Source organism: Haliotis rufescens, unplaced genomic scaffold (assembly GCF_023055435.1).
Source record: "Haliotis rufescens isolate VD_foot unplaced genomic scaffold, xgHalRufe1.0.p SCAF_82, whole genome shotgun sequence".
NCBI classification, from domain to species: Eukaryota; Metazoa; Mollusca; class Gastropoda; order Lepetellida; family Haliotidae; genus Haliotis; species Haliotis rufescens.
The window spans coordinates 199,360-218,834 of record NW_025964375.1 but is presented as its reverse complement, the minus strand read 5'-3'; the positions used below and the strand labels follow the sequence as shown (position 1 = coordinate 218,834).

Genomic DNA, 19,475 nt, shown 5'->3' with positions numbered 1-19,475 from the left:
GATTTTTGTTTTGATGGGTAGAAATGGGATATATTTGTACCCGTTTAAATTGTAATTAGGACATAGATCTACCACTAGTTACGCATTGATGAAGTACGGTAGTGATATTGGTTCAGATGATGATGATGATTATGTTGATAGTGGTTGTGATGATGGTGGTTGTTGATTTTGTAATTTTCGTTGTGATGGTGTTGGGAGATGATAATGATGGTGGTGATTGTTATGCTGATGATGTTGATGGTTGTGATGATGATGATGAGGATGTTTATGTTGATGATGATGTTGACAATGGTGCACATGTTGACGGTGGTGATGATGTTGATGATGATGATGGTGGTGATCGTTATGGTGATGATGTTGATGGTTGTGATGATGATGATGTTTATGTTGATGATGTTGACAATGGTGCACATGTTGGCGGTGGTGATGATGATGTTGATGATGATGTTGATGTTGATGTTGATAGTTGTGATGTTAATGGTGGTGAGGATTATGTTGACGATGATGAGGATGCTGATTTTGGTGATGATGTTGATAGTTGTGATGTTGCTGGTGGTATTGATGTTGATGTTGATGGTGGTGTTGATGTTGTTGGTGGTGTTGATGTTGATGATGGTGTTGATGTTGGTGGTATTGATGTTGATGTTGATGATGGTGTTGATGTTGGTGGTATTGATGTTGATGGTGGTGTTGATGTTGATGATGTTGTTGGTGGTGTTGATGTTGATGGTGGTGTTGATGTTGCAGGACATGGAAGAACCACACCCTCGGGGAGGAGATGATTCGCCAGCTGGAGAACCAGGGGCTGCAGATGGCAAGGGAGAAACAAGACTACTTTGGTGAGGATTACTGCCAGTGTCACACACCTTAATGACGCATTGCTGTAAAACGTAATAGGAACATGTGCACATAATCTTGAAGTACCATCTTATAAATGTGTGTCTCTGTCCATCCGCATCAGATCTAATCCTTTCCCCATCTGTCGTATAGAATAAACAATCCCTCCACATCTGCTTGGAACAGTAATGTAGTCACAGGACTGTATCTGTTGTACGGGAGATTGAATTGGTGTACTAATCAGTCCATAAGTATTTCAATGTTTTTATTTCAGATCGCCTTCAGAGTGAAGTGTGTGCTTTGTCAGAAGAGCGAGAAAGAGCAGAGGTAGGAAGGGAAAACTTATATTATTCCCCCTGACCTTTTAGGTCGGTGGTATATAGTTATACCAAGGTTCCGTTCATCTGTTCGTCCGTCCGTCCGTCCGTCCGTCCGTCCGTCCGAAAACTTTGTCCATGCGATTTCTCTTAAACTATTCAGTGGATTCATCTCAAACTTAGTACATATAATGTGTGCCATATAGAGGGGTCAGTCAAAAGAAAAAAAAATGTTTTTTCTTAATTTTCTTGAATTTTTCAAACCCTAACCCTATCCATTATTTAATTTGAAACTACTGACACACTAGGCGTGTCGGGGGTATTAGTGAGCTACGCTCACTTATGCCCTTGTTCCTTCAACTTTAGCTTCAACTTTAACATAGTTAATACACCCAGTAATGATGGCCCAAAATGTTGCATCATCAGCATTTTCACATCATCGCTGCCGACAATAACTTGGTTACATCTTCAAGCTGCATAACTCATTAAAATGTTTAGAACCATGAAGATTCCGGAGTAGAATAGGTCTTCAGCAACCCATGCTTGCTGTAAAAGGCGACTATGCTTGTCGTAAAAGGCGACTATGCTTGTCATAAAAGGTGACTAACAGCATTGGGTGTTCAGGCTTGCTGAATTGGTTGATGTATGTCATTGTATCCCAATTGTGTGGATCGATGCTCATGATGTCAATCACTGGATTGTCTGGACCAGACTCGATTATTTACAGACCACTGTCATATAGCTGGAATATTGCTGAGTGTGGCATTAAACAACAAACAAACACAAACATTAAAATGTTTATGGCAGTACACTGCAGTACATATCACAGTACAGACCTAAGTATCGCAGTATACTGCTGTACAGTATCCTCGGCTAAACACAGCCCTACTCAATCGCTATTGCGGAGCGACATTTCATTTTGGCAATAGATTGATGTTAAGAGGATTTCAAACCAGCTGTTTCAGTCACTAGTGGTTACTGTGATTTGAAACTTCTGATTGATCAATCAGGATCCAGAATTTATCCATTTCGTGGTAGAATTTTGAGTAAATTCTGCTGATCACATAAGTAAAACTGTTTACATGTAGTGAGACGTCCAATTATATCTGCTTCCCTTTCTGTACATGATAACCTTGCATAGTTGACCACGTTGCTGTGTTGTAGGAGTTGGAGAGAATCAACCAGGAACTGGAGAAGGAGAGGCAGAAACTGGAGAAGTTCACTCAGGATATCAGGGAGGAGTATGAAAAGATCCGAGAGTGAGTGGGATATCAGGGAGGGTGTGGCAAGATATCAGGGAGGGTATGGCAAGATATCAGGGAGGCTATGGCAAGATATCAGGGAGGGTGTGGCAAGATATCAGGGAGGGTGTGGCAAGATATCAGGGTGGGTATGGCAAGATATCAGGGTGGGTATGGCAAGATATCAGGGTGGGTATGGCAAGATATCAGGGAGGGTGTGGCAAGATATCAGGGAGGGTGTGGCAAGATATCAGGGTGGGTATGGCAAGATATCAGGGTGGGTATGGCAAGATATCAGGGTGGGTATGGCAAGATATCAGGGTGGGTATGGCAAGATATTAAGGAGGGTATGGCAAGATATCAGGGTGGGTATGGCAAGATATCAGGGTGGGTATGGCAAGATATCAGGGAGGGTATGGCAAGATATTAAGGAGGGTATGGCAAGATATCAGGGTGGGTATGGCAAGATATCAGGGTGGGTATGGCAAGATATCAGGGTGGGTATGGCAAGATATTAAGGAGGGTATGGCAAGATATCAGGGAGGGTATGGCAAGATATCAGGGAGGGTATGGCAAGATATCAGGGAGGGTCTGGAGGTTTTGGGATCGTAAATATCCTGTATGAGGAATAAGGATTGTATTTAGCCAGCCAAGCCATGGATCATTCTATTGAATCAGTTCAAGGGAGATAACTCTGTAAATGTGATTCTATAAAATGGCAGACATTATGTGTGTGCACGTCTCTATCTGTGCCTGTATCTCCATGTCTGCAGTGAGCTGGAGGAGACTGTGGACACGATGCGGATGTTGGACGATGACCGCCAGCAGCTCTCCGAGACACTCAAAACACAGTATGACCAGCTACAGGTACTGCCTTTTTTCTTTTTGCCATTCTTCACTCTTTTGCTCAATGGTCCAATGGTGTCTTTGGAAGTTGCACACAAAAACTGAATTGTCGTATATGTGTCCAGTGTAGCGTCCACATAAGATCATTATTGTTTCTGCCCATTGCTTGTCCATGTATAAAGGTCTTGGGGAAAGATTGGGTTTACAGTAAACATGTTTAGGTTTATGTATAACATTATTTCTAGGACTTACAACCTTCAAAATAGCTGTTGATAGTTCAACAGTTCACAATACTTATAGCTATGCATACTTTTTATATCTCCTAAATGACCCCTGCATTGCTGTTGTGAAGAAAGATAGTATGAATGTGACCTATAGAATGTTTTATGCAAATATCTAACAACAGGCGGTAGGGTAGCATAGTGGATAAAGCATTCGCTCATCATGCCAAGGGCGCGGATACCATTCACCACATGGGTACAATGTGTGAAGCCCATTTCTGGTGTCCCCTACCTTGGTATTGGGGGAATATTTCTAAAAGTGGCATAAAAATCAGTCAGTCAAACAAACAGACTGAGAAAATTCACCAAATTCCTGAACAACATGTAGTTTGCGTGTTACGTTTGGCGCCTGTGACGTGTCCCTTGCAACAATAAAAAACAAATACCGCTTACAGCATAATCAGCAATTGACAGTCTGGATTGTCTCCCCTTGACTTACATTAATGGACACTAAAACAGATGCCATGGCATTGGCGTTTATATTAAAATAAACTAGGGTTTATTTCTTACAAAAATCAGTCAGTCATTCCCTCTAAAAAACAAGTCAGGTGAGCTACGGTGCCCCATAACGATGCTTGGGGAGAACCATGGCCGGGTGTCCCCACTACAGAACCAAGGAGCAATACCTTGCATGTTGTTTGTTTGTTTGTTGTTTGACGCTGCACTCAGCAATATTCCAGCTATATGACGGCGGTCTGTAAATAATCCAGTCTGGACCAGACAGTCCAGTGATTGACATTGTGATCCAGGCAATAGGGATACAATGACATGCATCAACCAAGTCAGTGAGCCAGACCACCTGATCCCATTAGTCGCCTCTTATGACAAGCATAGTCACATGTATGTGGATATTTCAGGGACTTGCCATGGAAAAGGAAAGAGTGGAAAGCGAGATGAAGCACAAGGAACAAGTGGCCTCCAAGGAGAAGAATGACCTCTCACAGGCCACCACAGAGCTCAGCTCCAAACTGAAGGAGATCGAGATGAAGACTGATTCATTACTGAAGGAAAAGGCAGAGGCTGAATCTAGGTGAGTCAGGATGCTTATCAGAACTATTGGGATTGGGTATTTTTAAGTATCATTTGACTCATTGACTTTTATGATTATGGATTTAAACTGCTAATAGAATATGTCCTCCTTTTTCAGGTTAAAAGAAAATGAAGAAAAAGCCTCACAGTTGGAGGAAGAGAAGCAGAACTTCAGTGAACATGCACAGGAGCTGCAGTCTACAATAAAGGTAATAGAAACATTTGACAATCTGAGACAACCCCTTTCAGTTATGGGTATAGGGTTGGCATGTGGTCTTAGTATGCTGTGCAGGGGTGCCTCCCTTGGCCATGACAGGACTCACTGTGTGTGTTATGGAGATAGGGTTGCCATGTGGTCTAAGTATGCTGTGCAGGGGTGCCTCCCTTGGCCATGGCAGGACTCACTGTGTGTTATGGCGATAGTGTTGCCAAGTGGTCTAAGTATGCTGTGCAGGGGTGCCTCCCTTGGCCATGACAGGACTCACTGTGTGTGTTATGGCGATAGTGTTGCCAAGTGGTCTAAGTATGCTGTGCAGGGTTGCCTCCCTTGGCCATGACAGGACTCACTGTGTGTGTTATGGAGATAGTGTTGCCAAGTGGTCTAAGTATGCTGTGCAGGGGTGCCTCCCCTGGCCATGACAGGACTCACTGTGTGTGTTATGGAGATAGGGTTGCCATGTGGTCTAAGTATGCTGTGCAGGGGTGCCTCCCTCCGCCATGACAGGACTCTCTGTGTGTGTGTTATGGAGATAGTGTTGCCAAGTGTTCTAAGTATGCTGTGCAGGGGTGCCTCCCTCCGCCATGACAGGACTCACTGGGTGTGTGTTATGGAGATAGTGTTGCCAAGTGGTCTAAGTGTGCTGTGCAGGGGTGTCTCCCTTGGCCATGACAGGACTCACTGTGTGTGTGTGTTATGGAGAGAATGTTGCCATGTGGTCTAAGTATGCTGTGCAGGGGTGCCTCCCTTGGCCATGACAGGACTCACTGTGTGTGTGTTATGGGGATAGGGTTGGCATGTGGTCTAAGTATGCTGTGCAGGGGTGCCTCCCTTGGCCATGACAGGACTCACTGTGTGTGTTATGGAGATAGTGTTGCCAAGTGGTCTAAGTGTGCTGTGCAGGGGTGCATCCCTTGGCCATGACAGGACTCACTGTGTGTGTTATGGAGATAGTGTTGCCAAGTGGTCTAAGTATGCTGTGCAGGGGTGCCTCCCTTGGCCATGACAGGACTCACTGTGTGTGTTATGGAGATAGTGTTGCCAAGTGGTCTAAGTATGCTGTGCAGGGGTGCCTCCCTTGGCCATGACAGGACTCACTGTGTGTGTTATGGAGATAGTGTTGCCAAGTGGTCTTAGTATGCTGTGCAGGGGTGCCTCCCTTGGCCATGACAGGACTCACTGTGTGTGTTATGGAGATAGTGTTGCCAAGTGGTCTAAGTATGCTGTGCAGGGGTGCCTCCCTTGGCCATGACAGGACTCACTGTGTGTGTTATGGAGATAGTGTTGCCAAGTGGTCTTAGTATGCTGTGCAGGGGTGCCTCCCTTGGCCATGACAGGACTCACTGTGTGTGTGTTATGGAGATAGTGTTGCCATGTGGTCTAAGTGTGCTGTGCAGGGGTGCCTCCCTTGGCCATGACAGGACTCACTGTGTGTGTTATGGAGATAGGGTTGCCATGTGGTCTAAGTATGCTGTGCAGGGGTGCCTCCCTTGGCCATGACAGGACTCACTGTGTTTGTGTTATGGAGATAGTGTTGCCATGTGGTCTAAGTATGCTGTGCAGGGGTGCCTCCCTTGGCCATGACAGGACTCACTGTGTGTGTTATGGAGATAGTGTTGCCAAGTGGTCTAAGTATGCTGTGCAGGGGTGCCTCCCTTGGCCATGACAGGACTCACTGTGTGTGTTATGGAGATAGTGTTGCCAAGTGGTCTAAGTATGCTGTGCAGGGGTGCCTCCCTTGGCCATGACAGGACTCTCTGGATGTGTTATGGAGATAGTGTTGCCAAGTGGTCTTAGTATGCTGTGCAGGGGTGCCTCCCTTGGCCATGACAGGACTCACTGTGTGTGTTATGGAGATAGTGTTGCCAAGTGGTCTTAGTATGCTGTGCAGGGGTGTCTCCCTTGGCCATGACAGGACTCTCTGGGTGTGTGTTATGGCGATAGTGTTGCCTAGTGGTTTAAGTATGCTGTGCAGGGGTGCCTCCCTTGGCCATGACAGGACTCACTGTGTGTGTTATGGAGATAGTGTTGCCAAGTGGTCTAAGTATGCTGTGCAGGGGTGCCTCCCTTGGCCATGACAGGACTCACTGTGTGTGTTATGGAGATAGTGTTGCCAAGTGGTCTAAGTATGCTGTGCAGGGGTGCCTCCCTTGGCCATGACAGGACTCTCTGGATGTGTTATGGAGATAGTGTTGCCAAGTGGTCTTAGTATGCTGTGCAGGGGTGCCTCCCTTGGCCATGACAGGACTCACTGTGTGTGTTATGGAGATAGTGTTGCCAAGTGGTCTTAGTATGCTGTGCAGGGGTGTCTCCCTTGGCCATGACAGGACTCTCTGGGTGTGTGTTATGGCGATAGTGTTGCCTAGTGGTTTAAGTATGCTGTGCAGGGGTGCCTCCCTTGGCCATGACAGGACTCACTGGGTGTGAGTTGACATCCTAGATTTGCCTCTAATGATGATTCTTCATCACCATTCCTGTTGATTTGTGCTCTTGTTGACTACCACCATTAACTCACTTGGCCATCAACTCACCACTAACTCACCCTTCCACTAAGCCACCCACCACCTCACCAATCCATTAAGCCACCCACTACCTCACTCATCCACTAAGCCAATCACCAACTCACCCATCCTTTAAGCCACCCACCAACTCACCCATCCACTAAGCCACCCACCACCTCACCCCTCCACTAAGCCACCAACCAACTCACCCATCCACTCATCCACCATCCAACTCACCCATCCACTAAGCCACCCGCCACCTCACCCCTCCACGAAGCCATCAACCAACTCACCCATCCACTCATCCACCAACCAACTCACCCATCCACTAAGCCACCCACCACCTAACCCCTCCACTAAGCCACCCACCACCTCACCCCTCCACGAAGCCACCAACCAACTCACCCATTAAATAAGCCACCCACCACCTCACCCCTCCACGAAGCCACCAACCAACTCACCCATCCACTCATCCACCAACCCACTCACCCATCCACTAAGCCACCCACCACCTCACCCCTCCACGAAGCCACCAACCAACTCACCCATCCACTCATCCACCAACCAACTCACCCATCCACTTAGCCACCCACCACCTCACCCCTCCACGAAGCCACCAACCAACTCACCCATCCACTCATCCACCAACCAACTCACCCATCCACCAAGCCACCCACCACCTCACCCCTCCACGAAGCCACCAATCAACTCACCCATCCACTCATCCACCAACCAACTCACCCATCCACTAAGCCACCCACCACCTCACCCCTCAACGAAGCCACCAACCAACTCACCCATCCACTCATCCACCAACCAACTCACCCATCCACTAAGCCACCAACCAACTCACCCATCCTCTAAGCCACTCCTAAATGGCTGAAATAATGCCGATGTGACGTTACATTTTAACTCACTCACTCTAAGCCACCAACCAACTCACGCATCCTCTAAGCCACACACCAACTCACCCAGTGGGTAGTGGTTTCCACGGTCACTGCACCAAGGAGTCCCGACTGATGCCTCTGTTTGCTTGCAGGACCTTGTCACACAGAAAGAGATTACAGAGAAAGAACTCAGGGTGAGTAACTCCATCTCATACAGCGATGTGTGCAGGTGTTTCTAAAAGTAAAAAGGTGATTGTTACATTGTTTCTAAGATGCTCCGACTGTACTTCATCCTATACTTATTGAGTTACATCACAATGAGCAGACGTCAACTTATTTCCCATGATCTAGAGTATCCATGGTAACATCATTCTTTCATTACTGTCAACCAAGATGGCCCATCCACAATTATCAATGGGTGAAATAGTTCCTTCAATTGAATATTATTCCCTGGTACGAAATAAGGCAAGATGATTGTCAACCATCTCTAATGATATATAACCCAAACCTACTCAAACAATTAAGTTGTCTGAAGCGGGCGCTGGCTCCCAAGAATTGTGCCTGTCTCTGGAACAGAGGAATAAGAAATCATTGTGCTTAACTATAGGGCAAAACTATAGTTTATTACTCTACTCCATCTGTAGCATTGACATTGAAGTAGAACTTTGTGTTTGTTCACTGTATAGAGTAAGAAACATAAAAAGAAATAAACTGAAAATATCTCCATCTCACTGATTTTGATGTCAGCAGCTCTCAACAGAGTATAACTTGTATCTTGTGGATCATCGATTCATTGGAGCCGTGAGGCAATGTTAGTATGAAATAGTCCAGATTGTATACAAGGAACTTTGGATTCCCAGGAAACATTTTGACTGTTTACTTTTACTGTTTACGGGAAGATTAGGTCCCCAGCATCTGATTAAGTCAAAAGTATCCCTACCACACAGGACCAAGTGGTCATCAGACTCTGTGACTTGGCTGATTGCATGGATCATTGCTCATGGTTTCAGTCGGTAGTTCCAGGCTAATATATGTGTAGGTGTAAACAATTAATGTTTCTGGGTAAAAAAATGTCCGGAAGGAAAGAAGAATCATATGGGAATATATTCCAGTGCTAGTAAGATACTGGCTGTGGAAATAGTATCCTTGCGAAACAATCGGTTCCAGATTAAGACAAGTGTTATCTTCTCTTCAGTGGGACCACATGTAATTTCAAAACACAGTAGGTTTATCTCCTGATTCGGGGCAGTCGGGGAGCCTAGTGGTTAAAGTGTTCGCTCGTCACGACGAAGACCTGGGTTCGATTCCTCACATGGGTACAATGTGTGAAGCCCATTTGTGGTGTCCCCCGCCATGAAATTGCTGCAAACCAAATTAACTTACTCACTTGTCTCCTAATTCACTGACTGACTGTACCTTGTGCCCCAGGAGGAGATCAGGGCGCGGCTGTCCGCGGAGACAAAGCTGCAGGAGGCTGAGCGGTCACTGAAGATCCTGGAGCGTGCCGTCGCAGACAAGACCAACAACATCGAGGATGACGTCAAGGAGGAGATGACTTTCAATGTCCAGAAACTCAAACGTCAGTTACTTTGATGTTCCTGTTCTGTCTGGCTTGGTGATGTTGATTATAGAGTAGTGCTTTGTTGGAATAGAGTTCATGGTAAACAGGCTTCAGGAATCTCCTAAATGACTTCACTTTGCATGTGTTACTGCTGGAAAGTAGAAAGTTTGATTTCACTTTTCTTGTGAACAATGTGGAAAAATGACGTTTCAGTACAGACTACATCGTTTTTACCGAGGTATATCTCTGTGTCAAGTGTCTGCCTGGACTTCAGAATGTGACCACTGACTTAAACATACGCAAGAATTATTCATATGTACAGAAATATTCCTGATATTCAAGGACTGAAACTAGTACTAAAATGGAATGGTTTGTGATTAATACAAGACTTGTTGCTCTTGATAACCAAACTCAGGTGAAATATATTTTTTTCAAAATTTAGGACAAGATTTTCCCTGCGTGAGAAGTGGACAGGGTCGACTCCTGAGGCATATTAATAATGCTTTGGGAGAATATCAGTTCTTGCAGGTGTAGTGATATCAAAGATTTCAAATTTAAGCATTTTTTTGCCATTATGTGTGGGAAGTTATTATTCTCCTTGTGCTGTTTCAGAATTCTTTGAGGATCTGGCAGCAGAAGCTAAACTGTCAGCAGATCAGCCAATCATTATGAAGAATGCAGTGTGTGCCAGGAAAACAATGGCTAGACGAGCCAAAACAATGAAATTTACAAATCGAAAAAGATCTAGCAGTAAGTATGTTTATAATGAGGTGAACAGAACTGCAGTTTTAATGCAGTGTTCCAGTTGCTTTATTTATCTTAAGTGTAATTTAGATTTTAGATTTGTATATATATATATTTTTATATCATATGCGAAATACTTGATACAGGTAATATATTTACAAATTAAGAAAGTGTAGCTTGAGTTGTATTGTTAAAGTAAGGGAGGTAACTCTGTTTTTCTTTGACATCATACAAAGTTGATGATTGTTTTTTGATTCTCAATTCAAAGTTTTTATTTTTTGTCTTACTTATCGTGTCATATGATATATTGATCTTTTTCTTATCATGTTATATATTTTTTCATCTAATCATTCTGCTTCATATTAACATCATTAAAAGAAATATATGCCTTCTTTTTCAAATATCTTCTCACATAACTTTCTTTATGTCCAATCTCACTTACCCGGTATCTTAGGCCCCTCTGGAATAGATTAGGTAGATCCCCATTTCCAATGCTTCTCTTAAAAGATGACAGAAATGGGGATTGGGTGGTGACAATGGCCTGTTACCACTGGTTATGGCTAATACCTTGATTGTCGATAACATTAGTGTCATCAGACCTCAGTGGTATGGGTGTGTCACCACACTGTCCACCCTGGTTTGTCTGCTCCAGACACGGCCCAGGGGTTTATCTAGACCTCTTCAGAAGCCGATATTTGACCTCAAATCCACAACAATTGTCAGTAAATATTCACAAATGTGAATTAAAACATTTATGTAAATATAGATATAACTAATGTGACTTGTATGCCATTGATAACAGGACCCAAAAAAGAGGAAAAGGCTTAACTATACATTATTTTATTGAATGCAGTGTTGAATATCTCTGGAAATAAGAACTTTTAAATAATCCCAAGTTTAACCAAGTAACAAGTCTTTCTCAATTTGCCTGCTAAAGGCACTGAGTTTGGAATCTTAGATAATCCCTGTAACAATGATTGAAATGTTGCCGTCCAACAGCTGCAATTCTTGCTGACAACAGCGTAATTCCCCATTCCTTCACTCAAGTAACTCTCTAAGAGTGTGGTGGATTATTAAGCTCATCGCTTTACTAACAGAGGTTCTGTATATATCTGACTTTAACATGTATACGCCTTACCCTCATCTCTCACAATCAGGCTCCTTATCAACATCTCTAGCTGGGTCCTTGAATGTGGCGGCATCTGACACGATGCTGTATAGCACTCTTACCATCTAGGTAACACACCTGCCCTTTGTTGTGTCTGCTCATACTAGTAGCCGTGCTACTACTTTTGCTCTAACACCAAGCGTCAGCTGGCACAATAACTAACACTTCTGGTCAGGTGTTCTGTACATGGTATGGGATTGATCAACTGATGTTAACATTTTGCGTACCTGTAATAATATGGAGGTGTGATGGCAGGTGCAGATCAAAACAGGTCAACCTCTATTATATGTTATGTTATTAAGACATTAATGTGTTGCCTATACAATTTTATATATATTATTAAGTATGTATCATATCCCAATCAGTCTGGAAGCATGCTTGATGTAGTTTGGTTAGATATTGAAAATGGTTTTGAAAAAAGAACTTAAAAACAAGGCTAGAATTGTTTGATAGCAATGCTCCAAAACATAATTCTTTTAAACCCTTTTTGCTAATAGAGATATACTGATGTGCTCCTTTGAATACATATTTATGTGTTTGTTAATAATATTCCCATAAATAATTTAGAAAAAAAAAAGAAAAAGATTTTTAATTATTTGTTCTCATAAATCTTTATTTTGTAAAATTATCAAACATTGATCCAAGCCTTAGTCAGAATGGTATCATTTTCACGACAAATCTTATTTTTCCACCAGCTTTTCTGATTGTGGTAAAGGTACGCTTAGACTGATGCGACATTTTGCATGATTCCTATGTGTATATATAGATGTATGCGCTACTGCTGCTGCTGCTGCTGAAGCTGGTGTGACCCAAGCCTGCTGTGTTGTTACTGTCACAGGACTTATAGGGCTGCTTTAGTAGCAGGGTATATATGTCCGACGATTCTTGAGTTCCACATTGCTGTCTTTTCTTGTTGGACATCTCCATGTTGGCTGCTAGTGAACTCACTAGCTCCGTAAAGAACTGAATGTCGAAAGGATGGTTGAGACTTAATATATTTGGGCCTCAGGCGTTCTTTCATAGGTTAATCTCCTCTTGATGAACATATTTTACTTTGCTTTTAGACATGAAGTAAATACACCTGGGCACCAGCACACTTTTACAACACTAAACACATGCCACCAATGTGCACCTTTTGTTTCAAAATTGTCCCCCTGGATTAAAGTTTGGTTTTGGACTGAGTGATTATGTCTACTGGTATTCATGTCTCAGTGGCATACCTGTACATGACCATTATTCATCATAAATTGAATAAAAGTTAATGTGAAATTTTTTTTGTTACTGTCAAAATTCTGTTTAATGATTATGTGGATAAGTTTGAATGTATGTTCAGTTTGTGTAACAAGTAATTGCTTGTCAGCCTGACTTGTTTAGTCAACTGAATGTCCAGTGATTAAAGAACAGTTAGTGGGCTCTGGAATCTGAAGCAATAGCTGTTATTTCTTGCAACTTCCCTTGAAAACAGTTAAGTCTTTAGAGATAGTATAATCAGATTATGTTGTAGGTGCTTTAATTTGAGACTTAATGACAATATATACTACTCTGAAGAAGTTAAGGAACACCCATGACAGATAACTATAGAAGTATGAACGAATCCTGTGTTCTTTAACTTCTTTTGAGTGGTATATATTCCTTGCTCTTTTTTTTCAATTAGACTTTGTTTACAGCTATAAGACGATTATTTCACAATAATTTGAATAATAATGCATTTAAATCTCACAAAAATGAAGTCTAATTATTACATAGCCCACACAACGGAGCACTCTAGTACACTAATAACATTGCACATAGGAACAGAAAGCTGGTATCAGATCAGCTTGATGACACATTATTTCAGAGCGGTACAGTCGGAAAATTCAATACAAAGCAGGCAAATTTTCACATTTCATTTTGGACATTTCTCTGGGTGGTAATTAATAAGTTGGATGCCATATATTATTATTTGTCAAGGGTTTATGTTTAATTCTATCCTCATTGACATACATGTCAGGTAGAATGAGGCAACCTATAACACAGAATCAGACCACTGCTATTGTTCAGTGGGGGCGGTTGGGTAGCCTGGTGGTTAAAGCGTCCGCTCGTCACGCTGAAGACCTGGGTTCGACTCCCGACATGGGTACAATGTGTGAAGCCCATTTCTGGTGTCCCCCGCCGTGATATTGCTGGAATATTGCTAAAAGCGGCGTAAAACCATACTCACTCACTCACTCACTATTGTTCAGCGCTTCCTCCTTATTGCAAGAGTCTTTGACAGACATTCTAGTTCTTATGGTACCTTTAACATGAGGCAAACTCACTCTGTCTATAAGGTATGAAGAAAGACTTACAAAGATATTTTGAGTAACCACTAAAACTTTATATAGCTGAAAAAGCAAAAAAATACAACAGATGAAACCATTTTCTTTGCTTAAACCTGCCACATCACCTTCTGTAGAGAATTGTAGTCATCACCTTCTCCCCCACAACACCTTCATCTCCACTTGATGTGTTGCCACTTCCATTTAAAACACATGCAATGCAAGTGTAATCTTTTAGCGTAGATCTTTTTCTCACCGTTACCTAAGAGAGGGTGGCCAGCCAGTCGTGCTGTGTTGCCATGGAGGTTTGTGTTTTTGACTGACGCCAAGTATTATGCTTGTTGTTGCTGATGAGTTGTTCAAGTGTTTTGTGTGTGACAGTCTTTCAGGTGAAATTCTGATCCAGGAATTCGTAGGTACCTATAACCAATGTTGTTCCAGTTGAACTTGCATGGACACTGTATTCCACAAGCTAATATGTATATACATTGATGTTTAGTGTCAGTCCTTTGCAGTGGTCACTTGTGTTGAGGACAAAATATGTTGATGTGGCATCCACAAAGTCATTCTTGTTCAAAGGTTCCGAAAGGCGTATTGGAACTAAATGCCGACACTTCCTGTCAACTCCATCCACTGCAAATAAAAAATTGTACATGTACATGTAAAAGGAAAATCTTCAATGTGAAAAACATTGCTGTTTCTTTATAATATGTAAGAGTATGTTCTTAATACAAAGCAGGGTATCACTTTACAGAAACTACTTAAGAAAGAAGTACCTTTCACCGTGCAGAGCTGTATTATTGCTGGAAAAGCAGATAATGTTAACAGAATATCGTAAGATTGCATTTAGTGATTTTATAATAGAATATCAATCCTAAGTTTGTGGATGATAAAGGATTTGTTTAACTAAACATACTTATGAAAATTAGTTAGGTATTTACAGTCTTTTGGACATAACATGTTTGTTTGAATTTACCTGACTTCAGATAAGTATGTGACTGAGCTGTAGGAGGTTAGCTTCACCTGGTGACCACTGTATGGGTTGATGGACTTGAGAATGTTGTGAGCGGGAGTCATTGTTTTGAAGAGTTTCCTTTTCCCCCTAATCACCTGTGACATAGTAATCGTAGTCCTGGCTTCAAAACAGTGACAATGCTCCTTACATAGTTTGTCAAATTTTCTGTTTGTTATTTCATCTTTGAAAAATAGGTTACACAGTATTATTTGTTGAAATTAAGTCAGTGACACTCCATTCACTACCTGAACAAGGATTTATTTTCATCACAGAAAATTTGACAAATGCTTCAGTTATTTATGAGAAACATCAAATTTGTTTTTTTTATTTATGCATGTTATATAAGTGGTGATATGTACATATTCACAAACCTTTGCATGAAATATGTTACGTAATCAGAATATGTACTGATGTTGTTGTTTACTTGTCGTCCATCTAAGCATGGTTTCTTTTGATTTTAATAACATTTTGATAAAAAGAAAACCATTGTAAACATTCACAATATTCACATTTTTTTCAGTGTTAATGTAAAAAATATCACAGTTGTCACAAAATCTTATACGAAATCTAAAAAATTATCGAAAATTTTACTGAAATATGAATGCAATAAACAGAATATGGGTTCCAAAGAAGATCTCGAGTATTTAGTGAAGACAAAATCTGTGCATGGGCGGATACAGAGGGGGGGTGAGCGGGTGCGTGGGTGCGCACCCCCCCCTTTTTATTTCGAAAAAAATCTTTATTTCTGTATAAATTACAACCAAAGACAATAAATAGATCTTAATTGTGCACCCCTCTTTTTAAAAAAAGCTGTATCCGCCCATGCTGTGTATGAGATCTCCAGTATATTAACAAGGCAAAGTTTGTAAATGAGATCTCGAGTATATTGACAAGATCTTGAATATTTTGCCAAGGCCAAATCTGTGTATGAGATCTCAAGTATATTAATCAGGCAAAGTTTGTGTATGAGATCTCGAGTATATTTACAAGGCAAGGTTTGTGTATGGGACGTGGAGCATCTGAAGGCAAGGTTTGTGTATATGAACATTTGCCACCTAGACTGGTTCCCTTCTTATCCCGTGGTGTTGTTACCTCCCCAGGTCTCGACGCGCCGAAAGGTAATCGTAGTGAGATGTAGGCGTGTAGTCACCAGCAAATCTGATTGGTAATGGCCGAGTCCACCTTCCTCTGACGTTGCGCACAATGCACCAAACTATACAACGCTCTTCCACAAAGCAATTTTTACACTTTTTGTCAGAGATGCCCTTGTAATATTCAGAATACAGGAACCTGTAGAATTCTTGTGTTTGGGAGACTGGTATTTGTTTTGGCTTGTTCCTGTGGGGGTTCCAGATTAGGATTGGTGCCAAGAAACTTTGCTGGTCGTAAGAGGCGCCAAATGGATCTGGTGGTCAGGTTGGGTTATTTGGTTGATTGTGTGTCATCGTACCACAGTGGCATGGATCGTTGCTCATAATATCGATCACTTGATTGTCTGGCTCAGACATGATCACTCACAGGTCGCCCATCAGATAGCTGGAATAATGCTGAGGATGGAATTAAACAACAAACAAACAAACAAACAAACAGACAAAGTAGGATTGTTACTTTAGCTGATTTTACTGTACAGCTGGGGGCGGTCGGGTAGCCTTACCGCTTAAAGCGTTCGCTCGTCACGCCGAAGACCCAGGTTCGATTCCTGACATGGGTACAATGTGTGAAGCCCATTTCTGGTGTTCCCCGCCGTGATATTGCTGGAATATTGCTAAAAGCGGCGTAAAACCATACTCACTCACTCACTGTATAGCTGACTCTTGCTTAGCAACTTTTTTACTTTTTTCACAAAAGCAACTTCTATCAATTAGGGAGTTCCAAAGTTTCCATCACCAAAACATGCGATATGATCGTGTTCATGCACCACCCAGGTCCACACTAAGATATACAGCCTAGTCATGTCACATGCTGATTTATAGAACAGCAATTAATTGGTTCATAAATACATGTTGTATGCAATATTTGGCAAACCATGTTCAAGAGGATTGTGTGGTTGTGTGAATAAGCTGATCACTTGCATTCAGTGAGAGGTGATCCGTCATTGGATTGTTTATACAGTTTCCTGTATCGCTAAATGTTCAAGTTATCCATGAAAGGTAACCTAGGAGACACAGACAATGTATCTACCGGGTAGTAACCAAGAGTTTTAATGATAATTGGCTTCAAACATCTAAGACTTGCATCACTTTGGGCTTTCCCTCCACATCAAGCTCACACACCGTGATATAACTGGCATTAAACCCAACTCACTCACTCACTATCAGGCTGATACACAGTAAAGCACCAGACCAGAACCAAACAAAAGTGTCAATCCTGTTTTCTTCCAACTCTGTTATGCAAGAGTCAACAGTATTGTTGATGCCCCCAAAGACATAGGATAAATATCAGATTAAAAAAGTGGCTATCAAATTAAAGATTAAAGATCGACAACCAAGTTGAAGTGACTGGTTCTTTGTATGTCGTCTCCTTGTATTCGATGCCCCCCCCCAGATCTTGAGAACATGTACTGATTGAACCATGCTTGAATGTTTGTGATCAAGAAGTTATTGCTTAGTGGAAGAGCGTGTTGCCAGTTTTGTGTACATATGATCTTGGTTCCAATTTCTGAAAGAAGCAAAACAGTGCAATTTGATCTATCAGAACCTCACTTGCTTCCAATTCACTTAATTTTTTTGTCATTTTTGACATCATGACAATTTTAGCACTGAGGTAGTTTACAGCATAAGCAATTCACTTGCATTAGCTCTCATTCACCCTCATTCACTGAGTGCACAACAGAACAGATTGGATTTATTTTTTGACAGTTGTGCAGAATACTTTGAATTTAATCATGCTAAGGGCTAAGGTCTCTCAACTCCCTGACAGGTGACTGTAAGCTTTCAGATTTGCTGTTTGACTGCAGGGAATACGGTGTTTTTCCTGAATGCTCCCTACCCTGTTTAGCTGTTTAGCATCTCTCCATACACAGCTAGCAATATCTATATGTATATAACACTGTCATGCGATATATTGGTTGAGAATACCAATTTTGATTTTGTTTGCTCCAGGATAATCTTGTAAATTGATATTGAAGTAAGAGCATGCCTTTATAGTCTCCTGTTTGTTTTGTTTCTCAATATCCTGTAAGCACTGGCCTTTGTGTTTTGATGGATTATTCACAGTATCCTAAAGCACTGGTATTTTTGTTTGGATTGTGATGTGAGTTATAATGTTAAAATGGTTGCACTCTTGTGTTGTTGCACTAATGCATGCTACCTTCTTTACTAAGATGATAACTAACCAGTATGTTTGTGTTCATCAGCTTGCAATAGAATGTTAACTGTAGAATTAGATGTGATAGATGTAGAGTTTGAGACTATCTTTGTTAGTTTTTGTGTTCTCCCAGTACCTCCATCATGCTTGTCATGAGGGGCCACACAATGGGATAAGGTGGTCCCACTGACTACTGAGTATGTGGGGATTCTGGGGCAAAGTGTTCCCCTGTATCTCTGCTTGTGGTAAGATGAATTGAACCAGGATTGGCAGGTTACAGTATGTGGGGATTCTGGGGCAAAGAGTTCCCCTGTATCTCTGCTTGTGGTAAGATGAATTGAACCAGGATTGGCGGGTTACAGTATTGGGGATTCTGGGGCAAAGTGTTCCCTGTATCTCTGCTTGTGGTAAGATGAATTGAACCAGGATTGGCAGGTTACAGTATGTGGGGATTCTGGGGCAAAGTGTTCCCCTGTATCTCTGCTTGTGGTAAGATGAATTGAACCAGGATTGGCAGGTTACAGTATTGGGGATTCTGGGGCAAAGTGTTCCCCTGTATCTCTGCTTGTGGTAAGATGAATTGAACCAGGATTGGCAGGTTACAGTATTGGGGATTCTGGGGCAAGTGTTCCCCTGTATCTCTGCTTGTGGTAAGATGAATTGAACCAGGATTGGTAGGTTACAGTATGTGGGGATTCCGGGGCGAAGAGTTCCCCTGTGTCTCTGCTTGTGGTAAGATGAATTGAACCAGGATTGGCAGGTTACAGTATGTGGGGTTTCCGGGGCAAAGAGTTCCCCTGTATCTCTGCTTGTGGTAAGATGAATTGAACCAGGATTGGTAGGTTACAGTATGTGGGGTTTCCGGGGCAAAGAGTTCCCCTGTATCTCTGCTTGTGGTAAGATGAATTGAACCAGGATTGGTAGGTTACAGTATGTTGGGATTCTGGGGCAAAGAGTTCCCCTGTATCTCTGCTTGTGGTAAGATGAATTGAACTAGGATTGGTAGGTTACAGTATGTGGGGATTTCGGGGCAAAGTGTTCCCCTGTATCTCTGCTTGTGGTAAGATGAATTGAACCAGGATTGGCAGGTTACAGTATGTGGGGATTCCGGGGCAAAGTGTTCCTCTGTATCTCTGCTTGTGGTAAGATGAATTGAACCAGGATTGGCAGGTTACAGTATTGGGGATTCTGGGGCAAAGTGTTCCCCTGTATCTCTGCTTGTGGTAAG

The 19,475-nt window shown here is 42.2% G+C and overlaps 1 protein-coding gene across 9 annotated transcripts in view; it reads left to right on the top strand.

Annotated features, from left to right (window-relative positions):
* The window catches only part of LOC124144149 (pleckstrin homology domain-containing family D member 1-like), an 88,326-nt gene that overhangs the window by 55,956 nt on the left and 12,895 nt on the right, over positions 1 to 19,475 (top strand). Inside the window, exons 5-15 of one of the 9 annotated variants that reach the window (XM_046513446.2) lie at positions 748 to 839; positions 1,112 to 1,164; positions 2,319 to 2,413; positions 3,169 to 3,262; positions 4,380 to 4,552; positions 4,670 to 4,760; positions 8,309 to 8,350; positions 9,585 to 9,735; positions 10,330 to 10,467; positions 12,325 to 12,344; positions 16,042 to 16,059. In XM_046513446.2, the coding sequence (XP_046369402.1) occupies positions 748 to 839; positions 1,112 to 1,164; positions 2,319 to 2,413; positions 3,169 to 3,262; positions 4,380 to 4,552; positions 4,670 to 4,760; positions 8,309 to 8,350; positions 9,585 to 9,735; positions 10,330 to 10,467; positions 12,325 to 12,344; positions 16,042 to 16,059 (967 nt within the window). Of the gene's footprint in view, positions 1 to 747; positions 840 to 1,111; positions 1,165 to 2,318; positions 2,414 to 3,168; positions 3,263 to 4,379; positions 4,553 to 4,669; positions 4,761 to 8,308; positions 8,351 to 9,584; positions 9,736 to 10,329; positions 10,468 to 11,618; positions 11,699 to 12,324; positions 12,345 to 14,307; positions 14,343 to 16,041; positions 16,107 to 19,475 lie in introns of those variants that run through there. The other 8 variants (XM_046513420.2, XM_046513473.2, XM_046513437.2 and 5 more) reach the window with 8 other exon arrangements.